At 41.1% G+C, this 19,858-nt stretch overlaps 1 protein-coding gene across 2 annotated transcripts; it reads left to right on the plus strand.

Moving 5' to 3' along the window:
- Positions 1 to 1,078: 1,078 nt before the first annotated feature.
- Positions 1,079 to 18,171, plus strand: efhb (EF-hand domain family, member B). Of its 2 annotated transcripts, XM_037533955.1 has the most exons (14): positions 1,079 to 1,194; positions 1,959 to 2,021; positions 3,206 to 3,349; positions 3,518 to 3,698; positions 7,001 to 7,111; positions 7,760 to 7,889; positions 8,661 to 8,744; positions 9,102 to 9,169; positions 9,845 to 9,999; positions 10,980 to 11,187; positions 12,495 to 12,728; positions 13,582 to 13,763; positions 15,829 to 15,926; positions 17,976 to 18,171. In XM_037533955.1, the coding sequence occupies exons 1-14, from the start codon at positions 1,129 to 1,131 to the stop codon at positions 17,986 to 17,988; spliced, it is 1,737 nt and encodes a 578-aa protein (XP_037389852.1). In that variant the 5' UTR covers positions 1,079 to 1,128; the 3' UTR covers positions 17,989 to 18,171. The 2 variants fall into 2 exon arrangements, with proteins under 2 accessions (XP_037389852.1, XP_037389850.1); XM_037533953.1 differs by lacking the exon at positions 17,976 to 18,171 and having other exon boundaries at positions 15,829 to 16,106.
- The last annotated feature ends 1,687 nt before the right edge of the window (positions 18,172 to 19,858 follow it).

The following is a 19,858-nucleotide window of genomic DNA, read 5'->3' on the forward strand; positions in this document are numbered from 1 at the left end:
GGGCCTCCGTCCCCCACAGGAGAAAAACTCAACCACTGTATAAACAGATCCTGATGCCACACGTACTACACGCCTAATCCACACCCTTATAACCGGTTTATACTTCGAATTAAAACCGAAAGCAGCTCTCTTAACCAACCTCAGCCGACGCTCACGCCACTTTAACACACACTGGCAGCTCTGCTGTCTGCTGGTGTCACCAGTGGTGGACAGTATCTAAGCAACGAAGAGGAGGTGCAGTTTCCTCATATCCCCCCCAAATCAGAATCAGACCTGACGAGCGTCTGTCAATCACATCTGTCTAACACATCAAACCCTTCAGGCAGACTCAGAGCTGCACAGGACAAATGACACGACTGCCTCTACTACACTGATTTTGTGCAGAAATAAAAAAAATCCACGTGAGGTCTGTTAAAAATGAAACATAACTATTAAAAGAAAACGAGGGAATGAATTAGAAAACCGTGATCACGAATAAACAAAAGCGTGCGCACGTTTAAAAGAAAACGAGGGAACGATGTAAGACCACGAATAAAAGAGAGCGTGCGTACAAACAGCACAATACGGCGCCCTGCTGGCATGATGACGTCCTGTATAAATAAAAATGTGTGCCCACGACTTATTAAAGCATGGGACCGAGATCCTAATGCGTGGCCATGACTTAGTAAGCCGTGATCTCGTTCCCACACTATGGCCACGCATTAGGATCTTGGTCCCACGCTTTAAGTCATGGCCATGCATAATTTATTTATTCACCAGTGGGACTCTATAGTACAGTGTGGGAACGAGACAATTAAGTCATGGCCACAACTTAGTAAAACGTGGGAACAAGATCCTAATGCGTGGCCATGACTTGGTAAGCCATGATCTCGTTCCCACGCCTTACTAAGCCACGCATTATTTTTATTTACACAGGATGTCATCAGCGGGGCTCCGTAGGCAAAACGTTCGCTCGAATTAATTATTAATTATTTTGTACGCTGATAATTCACTGCTTGTCTAACGGGCCTGAGGCCTCAGTGACGTGAAGGCGTTGCCTGGTAACGGGATGTAAACATTCTGTCGGCAGCGTTACGCAGCGCCGGCCTGGTTCACTGCCCGCTATTAAAATATTAAATATCATACACGATGACTCTATTAGAGGAGAACACGACCGCCTGGAGACGCAGGAACACGTTTCCACACATTAAAGCGGTAAGATCGCTAAACTCCTCCTGCTAACAGTTAGCTTCCTGCTAATGCATTGGCTGTGGCCAGATACTGGCTAAGCTAAGCTAGGCTAGGCTAAGCTAAGCGTGTAAGAAACCTGCGGTTTTAAGATGACATGGTGATTATTTTTAAATAAGGCGGGGTCACAAAATACCACGTGGCCTCCACATGTTAATGTTATTTCTTTTACTTTTAATGTTTCTCATAACTCAGGCTCTTAATATACTAAAACGGGGCCTCGGTATAGACATTTATAGCCTCAGTACAGTAATTTGTGGCCTCAATATGGTCAATTGATTCAATATTTCATTTTATGTCCTTTTTGTGGCCTCAATATCGTAATTTATGGCCTCAATTTAGTCAATTGATACACCAATATATTCATTTTATGTCCTTTTGTGGCCTCGGTATTTTAATTTGTGGCCTCAGTATCTTCATTTGTTGCAAGGAGAGTTTTTTTTTTTTCTTTCTTTCCTCTTAAAGGTGCAAACACCTACCCCACAGTCAGGTGGAAGCCAATGACGTGGCACATCTGAGGTCGACAGTCAGATACCAGTAGAGGCTCTGGCCACTTCAGCCACCCCTATAAAACATGAATATTTGGCCTCTATATAGTAAATTGTGACCTTGATACAGTAACTCATGGCATCAATATAGTAAGGTGTGGCCCTGCCTTATTGGTCACCGTGTCACTTTAGGGGCCCTGCAAACCAAAAGTACCAAGTGACTAATCTTCCTTTTTCATACAGGCAGGGAAAGTCATACCACTAGGCGAGAGGGCAGAGGCCTGTCTGCAGGAAATCACACCAAGGGTGAGTTTTCTCTCACTCTCTGTGGTTTGTCAGCCTGTGAGTTGGGTTGGTGATCCGTTTATCTTGGCCCCTTTTTTGGGCATTTCAATAGAAATTCAGTGTGAACATCTTGGCTTGTTAAAAAAACAAAAAACCTGTATAATTAAATCATTGAATGACTTTGCTTACATCTTAAAGTGGTTTGGTGTGAAACGCTCCATTCCAGAGGAACTTGGAGTTGTTCAAAGTGGTGATGAATGGAACCAGACGTCAGAGTTTAATGCCAATAAAAGCCCCCTCACAGAAACTTATTACATAAGACGGAGTGTCACAAACACTCTGCCTGATCTCTGAGACACTGACTATAGTTTTGAGATTAGCTTTTGGCACAACACATGTTCCTTTAAATACATTAAATGTATAGAGGTCCTAGCTCTGTCCTCCAAGACAAAATAGTCCTCAATAAAACATTTTCCCCCAGATTTACTGCTATTTTTATCAACATTCCATATAAACTCAGACTCGTGTGGGTTCTCTGGTGGTTCTGGATGGTAAATAAAATGTCTGTGCTGAAGTCATTGGGACCCCTGGTTCCCATCACCACCACTGTAAAGACGTCTGAATCAGTATGTTTCTCTACAATGAAGCATTTCACATTAAACCATTCTGAACGACTCTGTTTACATTACACGGAGCCCCAGAGGGGCCGTGGTTTAAAAGTGTCGTTGCGTTCCCTCGCAAATGTTTTGCATTACGATGCAACAGTTTGCATTTACTTGCAAAAGCTGTGCTTTGCTTAAGCTCAGACATGAAGCAGCTCACTGAATTGACCTTGATCTTGGATTAAAATATAAAGACGGCGTCACTTCTCAAAATCGAACATGATTCTGCTGTTAGTGACTCAGACTGAGTTTCCTCGTAGAGTAAAAGCTACATTTACAGACACGGCCGAGAACAATTGCTGAATAAACTCCGGGCAGACGAAGCTCTAATGTGGACAGTGGTGCTGGGCACCTCTGGTCCTGTGTTTGACGAACATATATTTGAGAGGGAACGCAAAACATTCGCGAGGGAATGTAATGTCATTGTAGCAATTTTACTATGCAGAATTTTGGAAAAATGGGTGGAATTCCCCTTCAAAGCAATGAATGAAATGCAAAAGATATTTTGTTCAACATGGCTCCTAACTTTGCGTTTCCCTGCAGACCGCCACACCTCCAGTGGTCAGGAAATTTCTCAACAGCACCCGGCCGGGGCCAGGGGAGATCCGGGTGTTCCTCGGAAAAGCGAATGACCCCGATATTGCCAGTACACTAGTCCATGGAATAAGCACAAGACCGTCCATCACTGTAAATACCCTAACCATCTTAATACATTACTTATGATAATCGAGGCCATTATAAGCAGCTCAAACTCACGGTTTTATTCTTTTTTTGTAATATTTGGACAGTTTTATTCAATATGAGAGTCACTGTAACGACTGGACCACTGAATGTTCATTTTGTTGTTTTACACAGAGTGGATCTGTGATCAACCCACAGCCTTTGACCTGCTACCAGGAGAGGCTGCGTGAGCTTCAGGAGGCCATTTATGACAGCAAGCGGAAAGCTCCTCTCGGAAGGTCGCAAGTTAAGGGTCCCGGGCTTCCAGACTGGATTGACCCTGAGAAAACGGTGTTGGGAGTTAAATCGCGTCTCTGTAAGTGTCAATCATATCCAGAGCTACTGGGCAGGCAGTGTGACAGTACTGTGCTATTGTTATTGTGATATTATGCCATAGTATTGTTTTATGATTTTAAAACATAGTTCCTGTCCTAAAATCTGATTGGCTGAGTCCAAAATCCATGATATATGCACACAGACCACACAACTGAATTGTGTGTTACTGCACCATGGCATGAAAAAGTGGAATGATCTTTGACTCACGTGCTGCTCATATGGACCACAGAGTAAACTGATACAGTAAGAACCCAGTTTTTTGTTTAAACTGAGGGGCTGACAACTTATGCTCTTAACTAGAACTGGACCAGCTAGCTAGCAGGCTAAAATATAGGCAACAGCCTAAACAACTCCCATCATTAATATCACAGGCTTGAATTAAAGTTCTTAAAGTATGATTTACTGTAAAACTGCAGTATAAAAGTCTAGAAATGTCACTTGAACGACTTACAGGCTTCAGTTGTTCATGTTTCAGTCAGAAGTCGCACCAAACCCACACTGAACCCCAAACGGCTCCGTAGGCCCTAAATAGTGTGCTAGTTATGAAAGTTTAGAAAGTCTAGCCTCTAAAAATAGTGCATCATTTATCAAGTGTGGATGCGTCTGAGTCCCAAATGACTTTCTTAGCTATATTTTGCTCTGTTGGGCTGCAGGATCCAGTATTTAAACTCCAACGTACTGCACTATGTAGGGAGCAGGGAGCTGTTTGAGATTCAGCCCCAGCACGAGAAAAGGGGATGGTGCTAAATAAGATTCTTGGTGGTAGTTTGGAGGCCGAAAAGTACTTAAATCAAAAGTTGTTGCATTAAACAGTGCTGTGATCATACAATATACTTGCAAAAGTATTCGCTCCTCTGGCTTCACACACATATGAACTTGAGTGACCTCTCATTCTTAATCCATAGGGTTTAATATGATGTAGGCTTACCCTTTGCAGCTATAACAGCTTCAGCTCTTCTGGGAAGGCTTTCCACAAGGGTTAGGAGTGTTTATGGGAATTTCTGACCGTTCTTCCAGAAGCACATTTGTGAGGTCAGACACTGATGTTGGACGAGAAGGCCTGGCTCACAGTCTCCACTCTAATTCATCCCAAAGGTGTTCTATGGGGTTGAGGTCAGGACTCTGTGCAGGCCAGTCAAGTTCTTCCACACCAAACTGGCTCATCCACGTCTTTATGGACCTGCTTTGTGCACTGGTGCTCAGTCATGTTGGAACAGGAAGGGGCCGTCCCCAAACTGTTCCCACAAAGTTGGGAGCGTGAAATTGTCCAAAATCTCTTGGTGCTGAAGCTTTGAGTTCCTTTCACTGGAACCCAGTGAAACCCAGACTCATCCATCGGATTGCCAGACGGAGAAGTGTGAATGGTCACTCCAGAGAACACGTCTCCACTGCTCTAGAGTCCAGTGGCGGCGCTTTACACCACTGCATTCCACGCTTTGCATTGCGCTTGGTGATGTAAGGCTTGGATGCAGCTGCTCGGCCATGGAAACCCATTCCATGAAGCTCTCTACGCTGTTCTTGAGCTGATCTGAAGGCCACATGAAGTTTGGAGGTCTGTAGTGATTGACTCTGCAGAAAGTCGGTGACCTCTGCGCACTATGCCCCTCAGCATCCGCTGACCGCTCTGTCATTTTACGTGGCCGACCACTTCGTGGCTGAGCTGCTGTCGTTCCCAATCACTTCCACTTTGTTATAATCCCACTGACAGTGGACTGTGGAATATTTAGTAGTGAGGAAATTTCACGACTGGACTTGCTGCACAGGTGGCGTCCGATCACGGCACCACGCTGGAACTCACTGAGCTCCTGAGAGCGACCCATTCTTTCACTAATGTCTGTAGAAGCAGTCTGCAGGCCGAGGGGCTCGGCTTTATACACCTGTGGCCGTGGAAGTGACTGGAACACCTGAATTCAGTGATCTGGATGGGTGACTGAGAACTTTTGGCTTTATAGTGTATGTTATGACAAGTTTATTCGGCGGTCCATGGCTGCTTGGCAATGATACTACACTGTAAAGGAATTACATTTCTTCTTATGTCAATTATTAATAATAATAATAACTTACAGAATTTCAGAAAATAATTGATCGTTTTATGTTGGCTACCATTTCATAAAAACAGTCTCTTGAGGCGGAGTGTTAGTGATTTTATCACAGGGAAGGAAGTTTTAAGTTCCGCTTCATGTCATGCCTACGAACAGCCTTGCCTATGATAAAATCAAAATAGCGCAGGCATCTTGTGGCTTCTTGCTTCAGTACATCGCAGATGTCTTCCATACTAGAACTCTGCGGCTGTGCATGTCATCATAAACATGGTCCTACCAGTTACTGAGAACCTGTGAACAACAGTCAGTGTAGAGTAGCTAAAAACTGCATACTAACAAGTAGCTGACTGGATTTAGGCCATTATGATATCATCTTGTTTTATTCGTTTATTTATTGCTTTCTCCAACTGCCCATTGAAATAAAAACACATTTTTGTCATTTTGTCTATTGCAGCTTGTTTGCCAACCTCTGAAATGTGACATTTTGTGTATCTTTGAAAATGACATCAAATACTATGAAGACATTTTGATGACATTTTAGCCATATTGCTTGTATTGATATATTAAAGGGGCATGTCAGTGATTTTCTTTCTTTTTTTTTTAAATGTGTGCATAACTAAATGGTAAAAATGTTAGTCACTAAGAGTCATTTACTGCCAAGTGTGGCGTTTTAGAGAAACTAACCGAGTCAGAACTGCTCACAGTGGTGGTGATGGGAACCAGACGTCCCTCTAAAAGCTCCTCACAGAAAGTTCCTACATGAGCTGGTTCTGACTTCAATGCCTGATGACTGAGACGCTGTTTTATGAGAGATTTTTACATTAAAGCGTATTTATATAACAGCAGATCATTTAAAGAAAATATAGTCCCCTAAGAAATTGTACAGCTATTGCGTTGTCACCAGCATTTACATATAAAACTCCTAGGACAGTGTAGGTTCACTGGTGGTTCTGGATTGTAAATAAAATGTCTATTTGTGTTGTTGTCATGGCGACGCCTGGTTCCATCACCGCCACTGTAAAGAAATCTGGGTGGGCTAGTTTCTCTACAGTGAACCATTTCACCTCAAACCACTCCGAATGACTGTTTACATCTCACTTATTAAATTAGGCAGAATTTTAGAAAAATTTAAAATTGAATCCCCTTTAACTATTGAAGGCTTCATTACTTGGCTCAAACTGAGATTCAACTTCATTGCAAATGAATTGTTGTGATGTCACTCCCTGTTGAATCTGTGCAGCTTGTGATGCTGGCGAGATCATTAATCCCCCCAAACCAGCGGGGCAGGTGGAAAAGGAGGCGCAGGAAGGACATGAGCAGTACGTCCGCTCACATAGCTCCTACTTTGTTGGTAAGAGTTTATCAGCACAGTTTATTTTTTATTCAGCTATTCTCTGCTTTGTGCTTTGGGTTATATACGTGGGTTTGTTTCATCGATTTGATTCTACTGAGTTATACAGGACTGTGAAAGTCTCAGGCACCCAAGACACGTTTTCAAAATCTATTTATTTGTGTAGTTTGTGTTTTATTTGCTGAGAAAGGTGTTAATATTTGAATAAACAAATTTATAGAATATTAATTAATTAATTAATTAATTAATTCATATATAAATAATAGTGATGTTCTGGATGTTGTTGTGTTTATTTACCCATCTCCAAGCCGCTCCTCAAGGAAGTCCAGTATTATATGTAGTTAAAAAGCAGCTCCTGGTTTGACCAATCAGTGCTCAGTAAATTGAGCTCATGATGTCATTGATGATATTAACGAGTCTCTGTGGCGGCTGTGAAGGTGTCCAGGAAAAATATGGACCCGAGAAATTTGTTACTGTTTATTGTTTTTCTGTTTATTTGAATTATGAATACGACTTTATTCTAATGTATATGGTGATAAACTCTGAGGGGAAACTGGTTAAACATTCGCTTAGACGCCTAAAACTTTCACACAGGACTGTATTTTACCAAAATCTCTTAATTTGGGTGTTTTTTGTTTGCTATCTCAGGTGAGCGTGCGGATAGAAGATACAACCAGAGCACATACAGTAAGGACAGCAGGTTTGGTGTGTCCACTCCCCATCGCAACGACGGACACAACGTGTCCAGGTCTCTCCAGTGGCTCGGCGACATGCAGATGTAAGCCTCTCATTCAGACTGATGCCTTAAATGAATCGGTGTACTGTAATGCACTGATCTGCATTCAAATGTATTGATTATGGTGTATTTAGAATTGGGTATAATTTAAAGGGGAATTATACCACATTTTTAAATGTTCTGCCTGCATTGTAGAGAAACGTACTGACTCAGACGTCTTTACAGTGGTGGTGATGGGAACCAGGGGTCGCCATGACTACAACACAGATATAGACACTTTATTTACCATCCAGAACCACCAGAGAACCTACACGAGTCCTCGGAGTTTATATATGGAGTGTTGTCGATGGTAAAATAGTTAAGAATTGTCATGTTTTCAGTTTTACTTTACCTCGCCTCACAATGCCTCAAGACGCGTCATCAGACGGGGACTTTTCTCGTCTTTAAACCCAAAGTCTCACTGATGCGGCCCCACGGTAAAAGGCGGGTAGGCATGTTTACAGCATGAGTACAGCGTGTCTCTTTAAGGTTCTACAGAGTTTTGTGGGAAAGGATTATAAACATTTTAGAGTTACACTGTAATTGTGGATAATAATGTATGAATATTAATAACATCATCGGTAGAGTTGCAGCCCTCTAGAGCTCAGCCTTTGAGATGTGGTTTGGGGGGTATTTAAAAACAGGTCAGTAGCTTTTTACGAGTACTAGACTCTGTCAAAAGATCACGTCAGAACGCAGAGCTTATGGACGCATCTTTACAGCTGTAAAGTTTAGGAATAACACCTTCAAATGAATCCTCTTTATATTCTGAAGGAACTACAGTGCGAAGCTGGTCTCAAAGCGATGTGACGACTTCAGAGAGAGGACACAGCCGCAGATAGGCAAAGTTCATGACCCGTAAGTCCTAATCAGCCACATTCACTATACAGTCAAATGGGTGTTCGTCCAAAAATGACCAGGGTGTTTGTTGATCCAAAAATGAGTGAAAATAAGTTTATCCGTCCTTTACCGAGAACAAAGCTGCATTTTTCAGCAAATGTGTTTCTATTTACATTTTAGAAACAAATAATAAAACGTGTTTAAATGTGCCAAAACTTCACAAAGCCCACATTTTATGGGTCATAACATTTTTAAATTTTCCTCCAATTTTCACTTAGAAAATCAGCAAAACATGGAATACCAGTCTTTTCAGTGCATCACTTTCATGTATAACGAGTCACAGGGAAATCATTAGCCTCTACTCATCTGTTCTAGAATTGCAGACACCTTGAGGGTCCCAGCTGACCACACATTTGGAGTTTTGCTGCCTCCTGACAAGTTTGGTAATGTGAATACAGCATTCAAGTGGTAGCTTTGCTCATGTGCACATAATCCCCCCACCTCCCAAACCCCCAAATGTAGTCGTGTTTGGTGTCTGAAGTTTGCTTTGTTAGTTTTATGCTGGGGGCTAATACAGCTAACAAGTAATGGAAGCTTATGCAGGGATATTATAAAGGAGGAGGAGACAGTTCACTGGTTGAAAATGTAATAGGAAAACTTAACACTCAATGTTGCATCTGTTTACAGGAAAAGTCCCGCAATTTAATAAAGAGCCATTCAGCTTGTTGGTAAAGTGGGAAACTCCCCTCTCACTAGTGGAAATACACACATGCACAGTAGCCAGAACAAACAAACCATGTTTTGGTGCAATATTTGAGCCAAATTCAAGAAATGGGTGATTTTGGTCTACTGACTTTCCTATATGGACTTTGGCTTATACTCCACCAATTAGCACTGTGACCACACATTATCTGAAACAGATGCTTATGCGGTTACTGACACTCTGAATTTAGTCCATTTTGTCCAAGATGCTAATTGGTGGGGTATAAGTCTCAATTACTTGTTGGCTACACTAGCCTTGTGGCTCCAGTGCAAAACTAAAGAAGCAAACTTCAGACATTAAACGTGTCTTGGCTGAGTGACTGCATTTACTGAGGAGAGCTTCTGGGACCCTCCAGGTGCCGGTGACCTCCTCCACTCCACCCCGCCTTCAGAGCACATGAGGGGGCAGGATAGGAGGCGTGCTCTGGTCAGCGCAGTACGACAGCACTTGAAGAAGGCCAACTTCCACAACTTTGCCTCCCTGCTGCAAGCATTCAGACACTATGACAAGGTCAAAAGCTCTTATTACTGCTAATGTCCCACTACAGCAACATACAGTAGTCAGAGACCACCTCCAGTTTAAATCTCCATTAAGTACAAGTTATTCATTTTATTTATTAATAACAAGAACCACAAAGCAACCGCCTAGAAATTGCTTGGCAACCAGTATGTACACCATAGCAACCACTTAACAAGACCTAGCAACCGCTTGGCAACCACAACATACACGATAGCAATCGCTTGGCAGCAACAACGTACACCATAGCAACCGCCTAGCAACTGCTTGGCAACCACAACGTACACCATAGCAACCTCTTGGCCCACACTACGTACACCACACCAACCGCTTAGTGACGGCTGCTTGGCAACCATTACGTACACCATAGCAACCACTTGGCGTACAACACTTAACGTACAACTTGGCAGAAAACCAGAGAAAGTCAAGCTGCTTCAGATCTGAAATCACCCACAGGTGTTTCTGTCCATCCTTCCACTGTGAGAAGACCACTCAGCGCTGTGGGTCTGAAAGGACGTGACGGACACATCAAACAAATAAGCTGAACAATGGACTGACCACCCCAGAGTCCAGACCTCAACACCACTAAATGGGTTTGGGATTATTTGGATTGTGAGAGGCAGAAAACGCTAAACCAACTTCTAAGACTGAACGTTGTAGGTATGGAAAAATCTCCCGAACAGACTGTAAGATAAATGTAAAGGGTGGACACACTAAATACGGGTACATATGAAATTGTGAACGTATGTTTGTTGCTTTTTTGTGCTGACACGTTCATAACTTGTACTTAATGGCTGCTTTGACTGTATGAATGGTCGCTGGAGAAGCTGTGAGCTTCAACATGATCTTTAAAGTGCTGGCTGCTCCAACATGATGAGGCTAGCCATCTCATTGAGTGTCAGCATTTCATTATCATTTGTTAGCGTTTTTCACAGGCTTGCTCACGCTACTTTCGCTTGTTGGTGCTGGTGCAGAAAGGTCAGGGGAAGATCGATAAGGATGACCTGCGGGACGTGTGTCGTCAGTTAAACCTGGACCTGAGCGGTGACGTCCTGGACGGCCTCATGGACTACTGCGATGTTGATAAAGACGGCCTCATCAACTTCCTGGAATTTGCCAACTTTCTTAATTGGAAAGACAAAATGCCCATCAGTAAAGCAGAGCAGAGGATTTTAACAAGAGGTGGTGTTTCAAAGCATTAAGTGTTGCACTATATCCAAACGTATCCAGACAGCCTTTCTAATGAGGGAATTCAGCTACTTAAAGCAGCACTATAACATTTTTCTTTCTTAAAGCTGAAAGAAGTAGCATTACTGAGCCCGGAGAGAAAGAACACATTTAAATGTTAGAGGTACCAGGATGGATTAGGCTTTTTTCTGACCACGTCATGCATCGTTACATATTAATGTCACACACAGGCTAAAAAAGAAGGTCTGACTGGATGTTTAGATTTCCAATGATCTCAAAAATTAACATTTATACTGATATGATGATGATGATAGTTGATGATGCACTCACACCCTCGGAACACTCCTTACGTACATTTGAAAAAGTCGGACTATCTGCTTGTGGACTTCAGAAGCACAGCCACATTTTCTTTCGCACATTGCGTGCAATTACATATTTCCACCACAGAGGTCTCCAAATCCCCAAAACTTACGAAGTGTTACTTTAAAGAGGCATTGACACAATATCTTCTCAAACTCTTTCTAACACACTTCTTTTGACTGGCATTAATGAAGCTGCCTGCACACAGACTGCAAAGCTTTACTCTAGCCAGCGCAGTGTGCTTCCTGGTTTACATCACGCGTTTGTGAGTTTTTCCACTAAGCGCCATAATAAAGTGTTATGTCAATCGTAGCTGGCCAATCAGTTTCGAGGATGATCTCTCTCTAGCCAACAACATGAAAGAACAGCTGGCTTTGGCTGTTTAGAACACCTGGAGTGGCACAACACTTGACGCAAAGATAACCACAATCCAAATAAGAGAGAATTTTTATTTATTTATACAAAAGTTTGAACATCCGCAGTCAAATGGCATTTTTCTCAAATTACAGTGCACATTTTGTATTTGTATTTATTTGGTAAGTTTAACATATTGGAAAACCGTAAAAATATTTGCAAAATATTTTTATAGCAAGAATACTATTATATATGATAAATGTAAGATGCCGCTTTGGCTAATTAGTGGAGTGATGGAATAGAATGATTGTTGTTTAATTGCTTTGTGCAACTGTCAAGTTGCATAGAAATGATGTTGCATGAAAGTTTCAGTGTTTAAATTCAGTCTGAGACGAGCTTTGGTAAGACGCTCTCTAATGTCACTCTATACAACAGTCATATAGAGATTACATTGAAAAACAATGGACGACTGCTTTATCAACATCATTCAGAAACCCAAAAGGAAGTTCACCACTTCGGCTTTGAGTAGTGGGGGTTTCTGTATTGAGTGACCGCTTTAACTTTCCATTCGTCCCACCTGCCTCCAGGCCGCAATGCTGGCAGTGCCCCAGCCAACATCCAGAGAGTGGAGCTCCAGAGATCAGGCTCAGGGAAACAGGCCTGGTCAGAAAGCCTGGCCAAGCCTGAAGACCTGGAGCCTGTGGAGGTGGGGAGCACCCTAAAGACCCCCAGAACACTCTGCAGGACAAGAGCAGAGAGGGACCGATTTGTCACCTCCTCGTCATTCATCTCCGCTGTCGTGGGTGGGCTTTCCACTACTGGTGAGTCAGATTAACAAGTGGGTTGAACATTCAGATGTGTGGGCGGCAGGTGTAGTTTAGTAGATGTTCTCTGCTGTTTCCAAAAAGAATTTCATATGTTGATTCGTCAGACCACCGGACACTTTTTTCCACTTCCCCTCAGTCAGTGAGCTCCGGCCCAGAGAAGGTGGCAGCGTTTCTGGGTCCTGTTTATATTTGGGTTCTTCTTTGTGTTTTAGAGTTTAACAGCGTTTGTGGATGCAGTGATGAACTGTGTTCACAGACAGTGGTTTTCAGAAGTGTTTCTGAGCCCATGCAGTGATTTCCACTACAGAATCATGTCTGTTTTTAATGCAGCGCTGCCTGAGGGCCCAAAGATCACGGCCAGCAGATACTGGTGTTCAGCCTCGTCCCTCACAGACAGAGATTTCTCCAGATTCTCTGAGTCTTTAATGATATTCTGCACCGCAGACGATGGAAAGCAGAAGCTCTTTGCTGTTTTATGTTGAGAAACGTTCTTGAATTGTTGCAGTTTCCCCGTTCAGTCTTTCAAAGAGTACATTGAAATTTAACATTTGATATGTTGTGTTTGTACTATTTTTCTATGGAAATTAGACTGAATTCAGTAATTCATAATATTTACATTTTATATCAACCCAGTTTTTTGTTCTATTTTGATGTAAAGGATGATTTTTTTTTTTTTTTTTTTTTTTTTCCTTTTGCAAAAATCTGTGACTTGGCAGGATTAAGACTAAAAAGACTAAGAGTCTGTTCCTCCTTCAGGGGGAAAGTGTCAATATAACTACACATGCTAAGTTTTACTGTCAGTCTGCCTTTAAAAGCTCTCGTGCTTCTGTCCGTTTTCTTTTAACAGATTATCGGATGTATGGAGTTCCGTCAGTGCGTACGGATCTACCCGCCCCACGTATCAAGCGCATCAGCGACCGCACAAACTATGGAGACGAGGCCACGGCGTACGACCTGCTGTATCCCACCCTGCACTCACTCTTTGGAGTGCATGAGAAACACTTCTTCTCCCCTCGCAGCAAAGATGAGGTACAACACCACCACCAGCATCACTTCATAGAATCCTGTTTACAACTGTGTAGTCACTCGTATAAATCTTTTTTTTTAATATTTAAAGTTGCACTATACTGCCAAAAGTGTTCACTCCCCCACCCAAATCATTGAATCCAGGTGTTCCAGTCACTTCCACGGCCACAGGTGTATAAAGCCGAGCCCCTAGGCCTGCAGACTGCTTCTACAGACATTAGTGAAAGAATGGGTCGCTCTCAGGAGCTCAGTGAATTCCAGCGTGGTACCGTGATCGGACGCCACCTGTGCAGCAAGTCCAGTCGTGAAATTTCCTCACTACTAAATATTCCACAGTCCACTGTCAGTGGGATTATAACAAAGTGGAAGCGATTGGGAACGACAGCAACTCAGCCACGAAGTGGTCAGCCACGTAAAATGACAGAGCGGTCAGCGGATGCTGAGGGGCATAGAGCGCAGAGGTCACCGACTTTCTGCGGAGTCAATCACTACAGACCTCCAAACTTCATGTGGCCTTCAGATCAGCTCAAGAACAGCGTAGAGAGCTTCATGGAATGGGTTTCCATGGCCGAGCAGCTGCATCCAAGCCTTACATCACCAAGCGCAATGCAAAGCGTGGAATGCAGTGGTGTAAAGCGCCGCCACTGGACTCTAGAGCAGTGGAGACGTGTTCTCTGGAGTGACCAATCACGCTTCTCCGTCTGGAAATCCGATGGACGAGTCTGGGTTTGGCGGTTGCTAGGAGACGGTACTTGTCTGACTGCATTGTGCCGAGTGTAAAGTTTGGTGGAGGGGGGATCATGGTGTGGGGGCGTTTTTCAGGAGTTGGGCTCGGCCCCTTAGTTCCAGTGAAAGGAACTCTTAAAGCTTCAGCACCAAGAGATTTTGGACAATTTCACGCTCCCAACTTTGTGGGAACAGTTTGGGGACGGCCCCTTCCTGTTCCACCATGACTGAGCACCAGTGCACAAAGCAGGTCCATAAAGACGTGGATGAGCCAGTTTGGTGTGGAAGAACTCGACTGGCCTGCACAGAGTCCTGACCTCAACCCCATAGAACACCTTTGGGATGAATTAGAGTGGAGACTGTGAGCCAGGCCTTCTCGTCCAACATCAGTGTCTGACCTCACAAATGCGCTTCTGGAAAACCTATGGATTAAGAATGGGATGTCACTCAAGTTTGTGTGTGAAGGCAGATGAGTGAATACTTTTGGCAACATAGTGTATTTGAGAAGAAGAATAAATATTCTGTAATAATATATAAACATTTAATAAATGTAAATAATTAATAATAAAATGATGGATATTTATTTATATATAAATTTAACTGACCATTTTTAAATATATGGAGTTCTAGATATTTATTCAGGACATTAATTTTATTATATTTTTATTATATGTTCTGTGTATGTATTTCATTACTGCTATGTTGTTTTTATTATACATCACGGCTGTGATGATCTACGGCGACCAGATCACAGCCGGGATGGTATTTCAGGATAACACACCCCCTCTGTGTTCTGCTGCTGAATCGTAGGGACTTCAGAATCACTCCAGAATTCTATTCCGTTGGCATTCTGGCCTAAATTGAGAGTTTAATCGATGTGTTTTGTCATATTGTACAGTATTCTGTAGTGCAGCGTTGTATCCTTGGGCCTCGTCATCAACACAAATTTATATTGCCTTTGTTTATCGGTGTCCTCACACTACAGTACCCAGCATGCATTGCATGTTCTATTTAGACCCTTTATGAAAAGAGTTCCTTTACTGTTACAAACCTGACATCACAACAAAGAAAACCCCCTTTGGGTTCTTTATAGAACGCTTTTCAAAAAGAACCCTTTAATCACGCACAGTTTTCCTTACTAAAGACCCCTGAAGAACCATCTATTCATTTTAAGAGTGTACACAACATATTTTCATCAACCTGATGAACGATTTCATCATGCAAAGAACCATTTAAGCATGAAATGCCTCTATATAGAACTCATGGTTCTACAAATAGAACTTTTGCTTCTGTTAAGGAACCCTTGAAGAATCTTCCTTTTTGTGTACCTTTTCTGTCTCAGATGCTGCAGATTTTCCGGAATGTGGGCCTGCGTGTTTCCGAGCAGATGTTTGAAGAGGCCTGGAAGTCAGCATCCATGAGACATCCCACTGGCGAAGTGTGCGTGGAGAGCTTCCGGAATGTTCTCAAAGAACTACAGGCAAATTAAAAAGAATGAATCGTGTTTTTTATAAATATATACACACACATTAAATACCTCATTAAGTAAGGATAAATGTTTTATCTTTTCGTTTTTATGAAAATGCCACATCCAATAAAGACTAATAATAGCATAATTAACTCAAATCTGATTTCATTTCTCACACTTTTTGCTGCTGAGGCAGAACACGGGCTGCGCCAGTTTAACATTTGGCTTCATCTTTTGTTAATTGCTCAATTTATAAGCTATAAAGCCTCATGTCCACCCACGAGGCACATATTAACAGGCTTTCGTTGTACACTGTTGACCTTCTCCTGTAATCAGTAGCAGAAAATCTATAAAAAGATACACATTGGATAAGAAGAGGTCAACAGAGGTCAGGAACATTAACAAATGTGCAGCATTTGTCTACTTTTACAGTGTTTATTTCACAGTGTGCACTCAGAACAGCACAGAGATCCTAGTATAGTAATATATTACTGTAGTAGCATAGTGGTATCTTAGCATTGTAGTGTAGTAGTATAGTAATATCGTAGTGTAGTAATATAGTAGTGTAGTAGTAGTATAGTGGTATCTTAGTAGTATATTACTGTAGTAGTATAGTGGTATCTTAGTATTGTAGTATAGTAGTGTAGTAGCATAGTAGAGTAGTAGTACAGTAGTATATTAGTGTAGAAGTGTAGTCGTGTAGTAGTATAGCAGTACAGTAGTATATTAGTATAGTAGTGTAGTGATATATCAGTGTAGTAGTATAGTAGAATCTTAGTATCTTAGTATAGCAGTGTAGTAGTATAGTAATATATTACTGTAGTAGTATAGTGGTATCTTAGTATTGTAGTATAATAGTGTAGTAGCATAGAGTAGTAGTATAGCAGTACAGTAGTATAGTAGTATAGTAGAATCTTAGTATCTTAGTATAGCAGTGTAGTAGTGTAGTAATATCGTAGTGTAGTAGTATAGCAGTACAGTAGTATATTAGTATAGTAGTGTAGTGATATATCAGTGTAGTAGTATAGTAGAATCTTAGTATCTTAGTATAGCAGTGTAGTAGTATATTACTGTAGTAGTATAGTGGTATCTTAGTATTGTAGTATAGCAGTGTAGTAGTATAGTAATATATTACTGTAGTAGTATAGTGGTATCTTAGTATTGTAGTATAGTAGTGTAGTAGCATAGTAATATATTACTGTAGTAGTATAGTGGTATCTTAGTATTGTAGTATAGTAGTGTAGTAGCATAGAGTAGTAGTATAGCAGTACAGTAGTATAGTAGTATAGTAGAATCTTAGTATCTTAGTATAGCAGTGTAGTAGTGTAGTAATATCGTAGTGTAGTAGTATATTACTGTAGTAGTAGTACAGTGGTATTTTAGTATTGTAGTATAGTAGTGTAGTAGCATAGAGTAGTAGTATAGCAGTACAGTAGTATATTAGTATAGTAGTGTAGTGATATATCAGTGTAGTAGTATAGTAGAATCTTAGTATCTTAGTATAGCAGTGTAGTAGTATATTACTGTAGTAGTATAGTGGTATCTTAGTATTGTAGTATAGCAGTGTAGTAGTATAGTAATATATTACTGTAGTAGTATAGTGGTATCTTAGTATTGTAGTATAGCAGTGTAGTAGTATAGTAATATATTACTGTAGTAGTATAGTGGTATCTTAGTATTGTAGTATAGCAGTGTAGTAGCATAGTAATATATTACTGTAGTAGTATAGTGGTATCTTAGTATTGTAGTATAGTAGTGTAGTAGCATAGAGTAGTAGTATAGCAGTATATTAGTGTAGTACTATAGTGGCACCTTAGTATTGTAGTGCAGCAGTGTAGTAGTATATTAGTGTGGTAGTATAGTGGTATCTCTTTGTAGTGGAGTAGTATAGTATTGGTCTCTGGACAGTGACCGTAGCAGTGCCAGTCCTGTCAGGAAAAGCTTATACTGGTCTCTGGGGTCAGTTCCTGACCATTTTAGTCCAGTCCTCCTCTAACTTTGTGCTTGTCATGTCCAAGCAGATCACTGTACTGACCCTCCCACATTTAAGGATGACAGCTGTAGGATGTGTGTATGCGACTGGATCAACACACATGCTGGAACACCGGGACTGTCTGACTGACCAGCAAAATCGCCAGACGTCCATCCCAGTTCTCAGTCTGGAACCGCAGGTGAAATGCTGGAACAGCCGCACAGGAACACTGGCTGGAATGCGTAGCTGACATAACTGCAAATGTTATTAACCAAGTAACAGAAAAGGTTATGATGCACGAGACACATGTATTCTTCATTTTTTCTTTGTGAGCTTATATCAAAAAACAATATTTGTAATGATATTTAAAAAACTATGTAATACAAAATGATATAATATATAATAACAAAATAACGTATTATATACTGTTTTCCATAACTTTGACAATGACATTTATTATTATTATTTATTCGTTTATGTATTTATTTTATTTAAAATTAATCAGATTGTGAATGTTAGAAATACTGTGCACAGTCTGGACAATATTATAATAATAATAGTAGTAGTAGTAGTAGTAGTAGTAATAATAATAATAATAATAATAATAATAATATTACATGTTTTATCAGGACAATGAATCATATTTCAAGAATATTATCTGCTATTTATTTGCTATTATTTATTTATATTAAATAATACTTATATAAAACCATATATAATAACATATAATATACTATACAATACAGTATAATATAATATACTGTTTTCCACAACCTGGAAAATGAACATGATATGATATACCAAAGTTAGTATTATGATTATATTTATTGGTATTGTTAATGAATTAATTAAAATTAAGCAGTTAGTGAATTTATAGGGTGAGAAGTTCGGTCATCCGGGAGGGACTCGGAGTAGAGCCTCTGCTTCTCCACGTCGAGAGGAGGCGGCTGAGGTGGTTCGGGCATCTTGTTAGGATGCCTCCTGGACGCCTCCCTCGGGAGGTGTCACAGGCAAGTCCACCTGGGAGGAGACCCCGGGGAAGACCCAGGACACGCTGGCGCGACTATATCGCCCAGTTGGCCTGGGAGCGCCTCGGAATCCCCCCCGGGGAGCTAGTGGAAGTGGCTGGGGAAAGGGAGGTCTGGGCCTCATTGCTCAGCATGCTGCCCCCGCGACCCAAACCCCGGAGAAGCGGAAGAGGATTGATGGGTGGATGGATGGATGAATTTATACATTTTTCTCCAATCTGGACTATCATCATCATCATCATCATAATAATAATACCTTTTTATCAGGGCAATGGCAATATCGTGATATATCAAGAATATTATCTGCTGTTTTTTGCTATTTATTATTTAAAATAATGCTATATATAAATTTTATGACTAACTTCTCAGGAGAAGGAGAAACATTACTTTCAATGGAAGATAATGGAGACGTCATTTATTCTGAGTAACATAATATAGTAGTATTAGTATTAATAATAATATCATTAACAATGGCAATAATCATAATCATAATAATAATAATAATATGATCAGAGTCCAGATAGAATGAATATATATATATATATATATATATATATATATATATATAGAATACATTTCAGTTCATATTGCTGATCCTCCCAGTTTAAGCTCTCAGAATAAGGCGAGAGAGTTTATTGTGCTGCTGTTCTCAGAAAGAATCTCAGACTATAAACAATCTACAGCGTCGGCCTGATCTGTGTGTGAAGCTCAATAAGCCTCAGTGGAGTATTTCTCCTGGAGGAGATGCTCTGCTGTCTGCAGTCTGTCTGTCACTCACTGCACTTCATTTATTCATTTTCACACATATTAATTCTGTTATTCTATTAATCGGCTTCTCCGTTACAATCTCCCAAAGCCGAGCGAAGAATAACACACACACAGGCACGCGAGGGGATTTCTGACA

The sequence above is a fragment of the Pygocentrus nattereri genome, chromosome 24, assembly GCF_015220715.1.
Source record: "Pygocentrus nattereri isolate fPygNat1 chromosome 24, fPygNat1.pri, whole genome shotgun sequence".
Taxonomy (NCBI): domain Eukaryota; kingdom Metazoa; phylum Chordata; class Actinopteri; order Characiformes; family Serrasalmidae; genus Pygocentrus; species Pygocentrus nattereri.

Coding starts and splice junctions, on each gene's coding strand:
- efhb (XM_037533953.1), top strand. CDS start 1,129: ATGACTCTATTAGAGGAGAACACGACCGCCTGGAGACGCAGGAACACG. Junction 3,350..3,517: donor GCACAAGACCGTCCATCACT/GTAAATACCCTA, acceptor TGTTTTACACAG/AGTGGATCTGTGATCAACCC. Junction 8,745..9,101: donor ATAGGCAAAGTTCATGACCC/GTAAGTCCTAAT, acceptor CATCTGTTCTAG/AATTGCAGACACCTTGAGGG.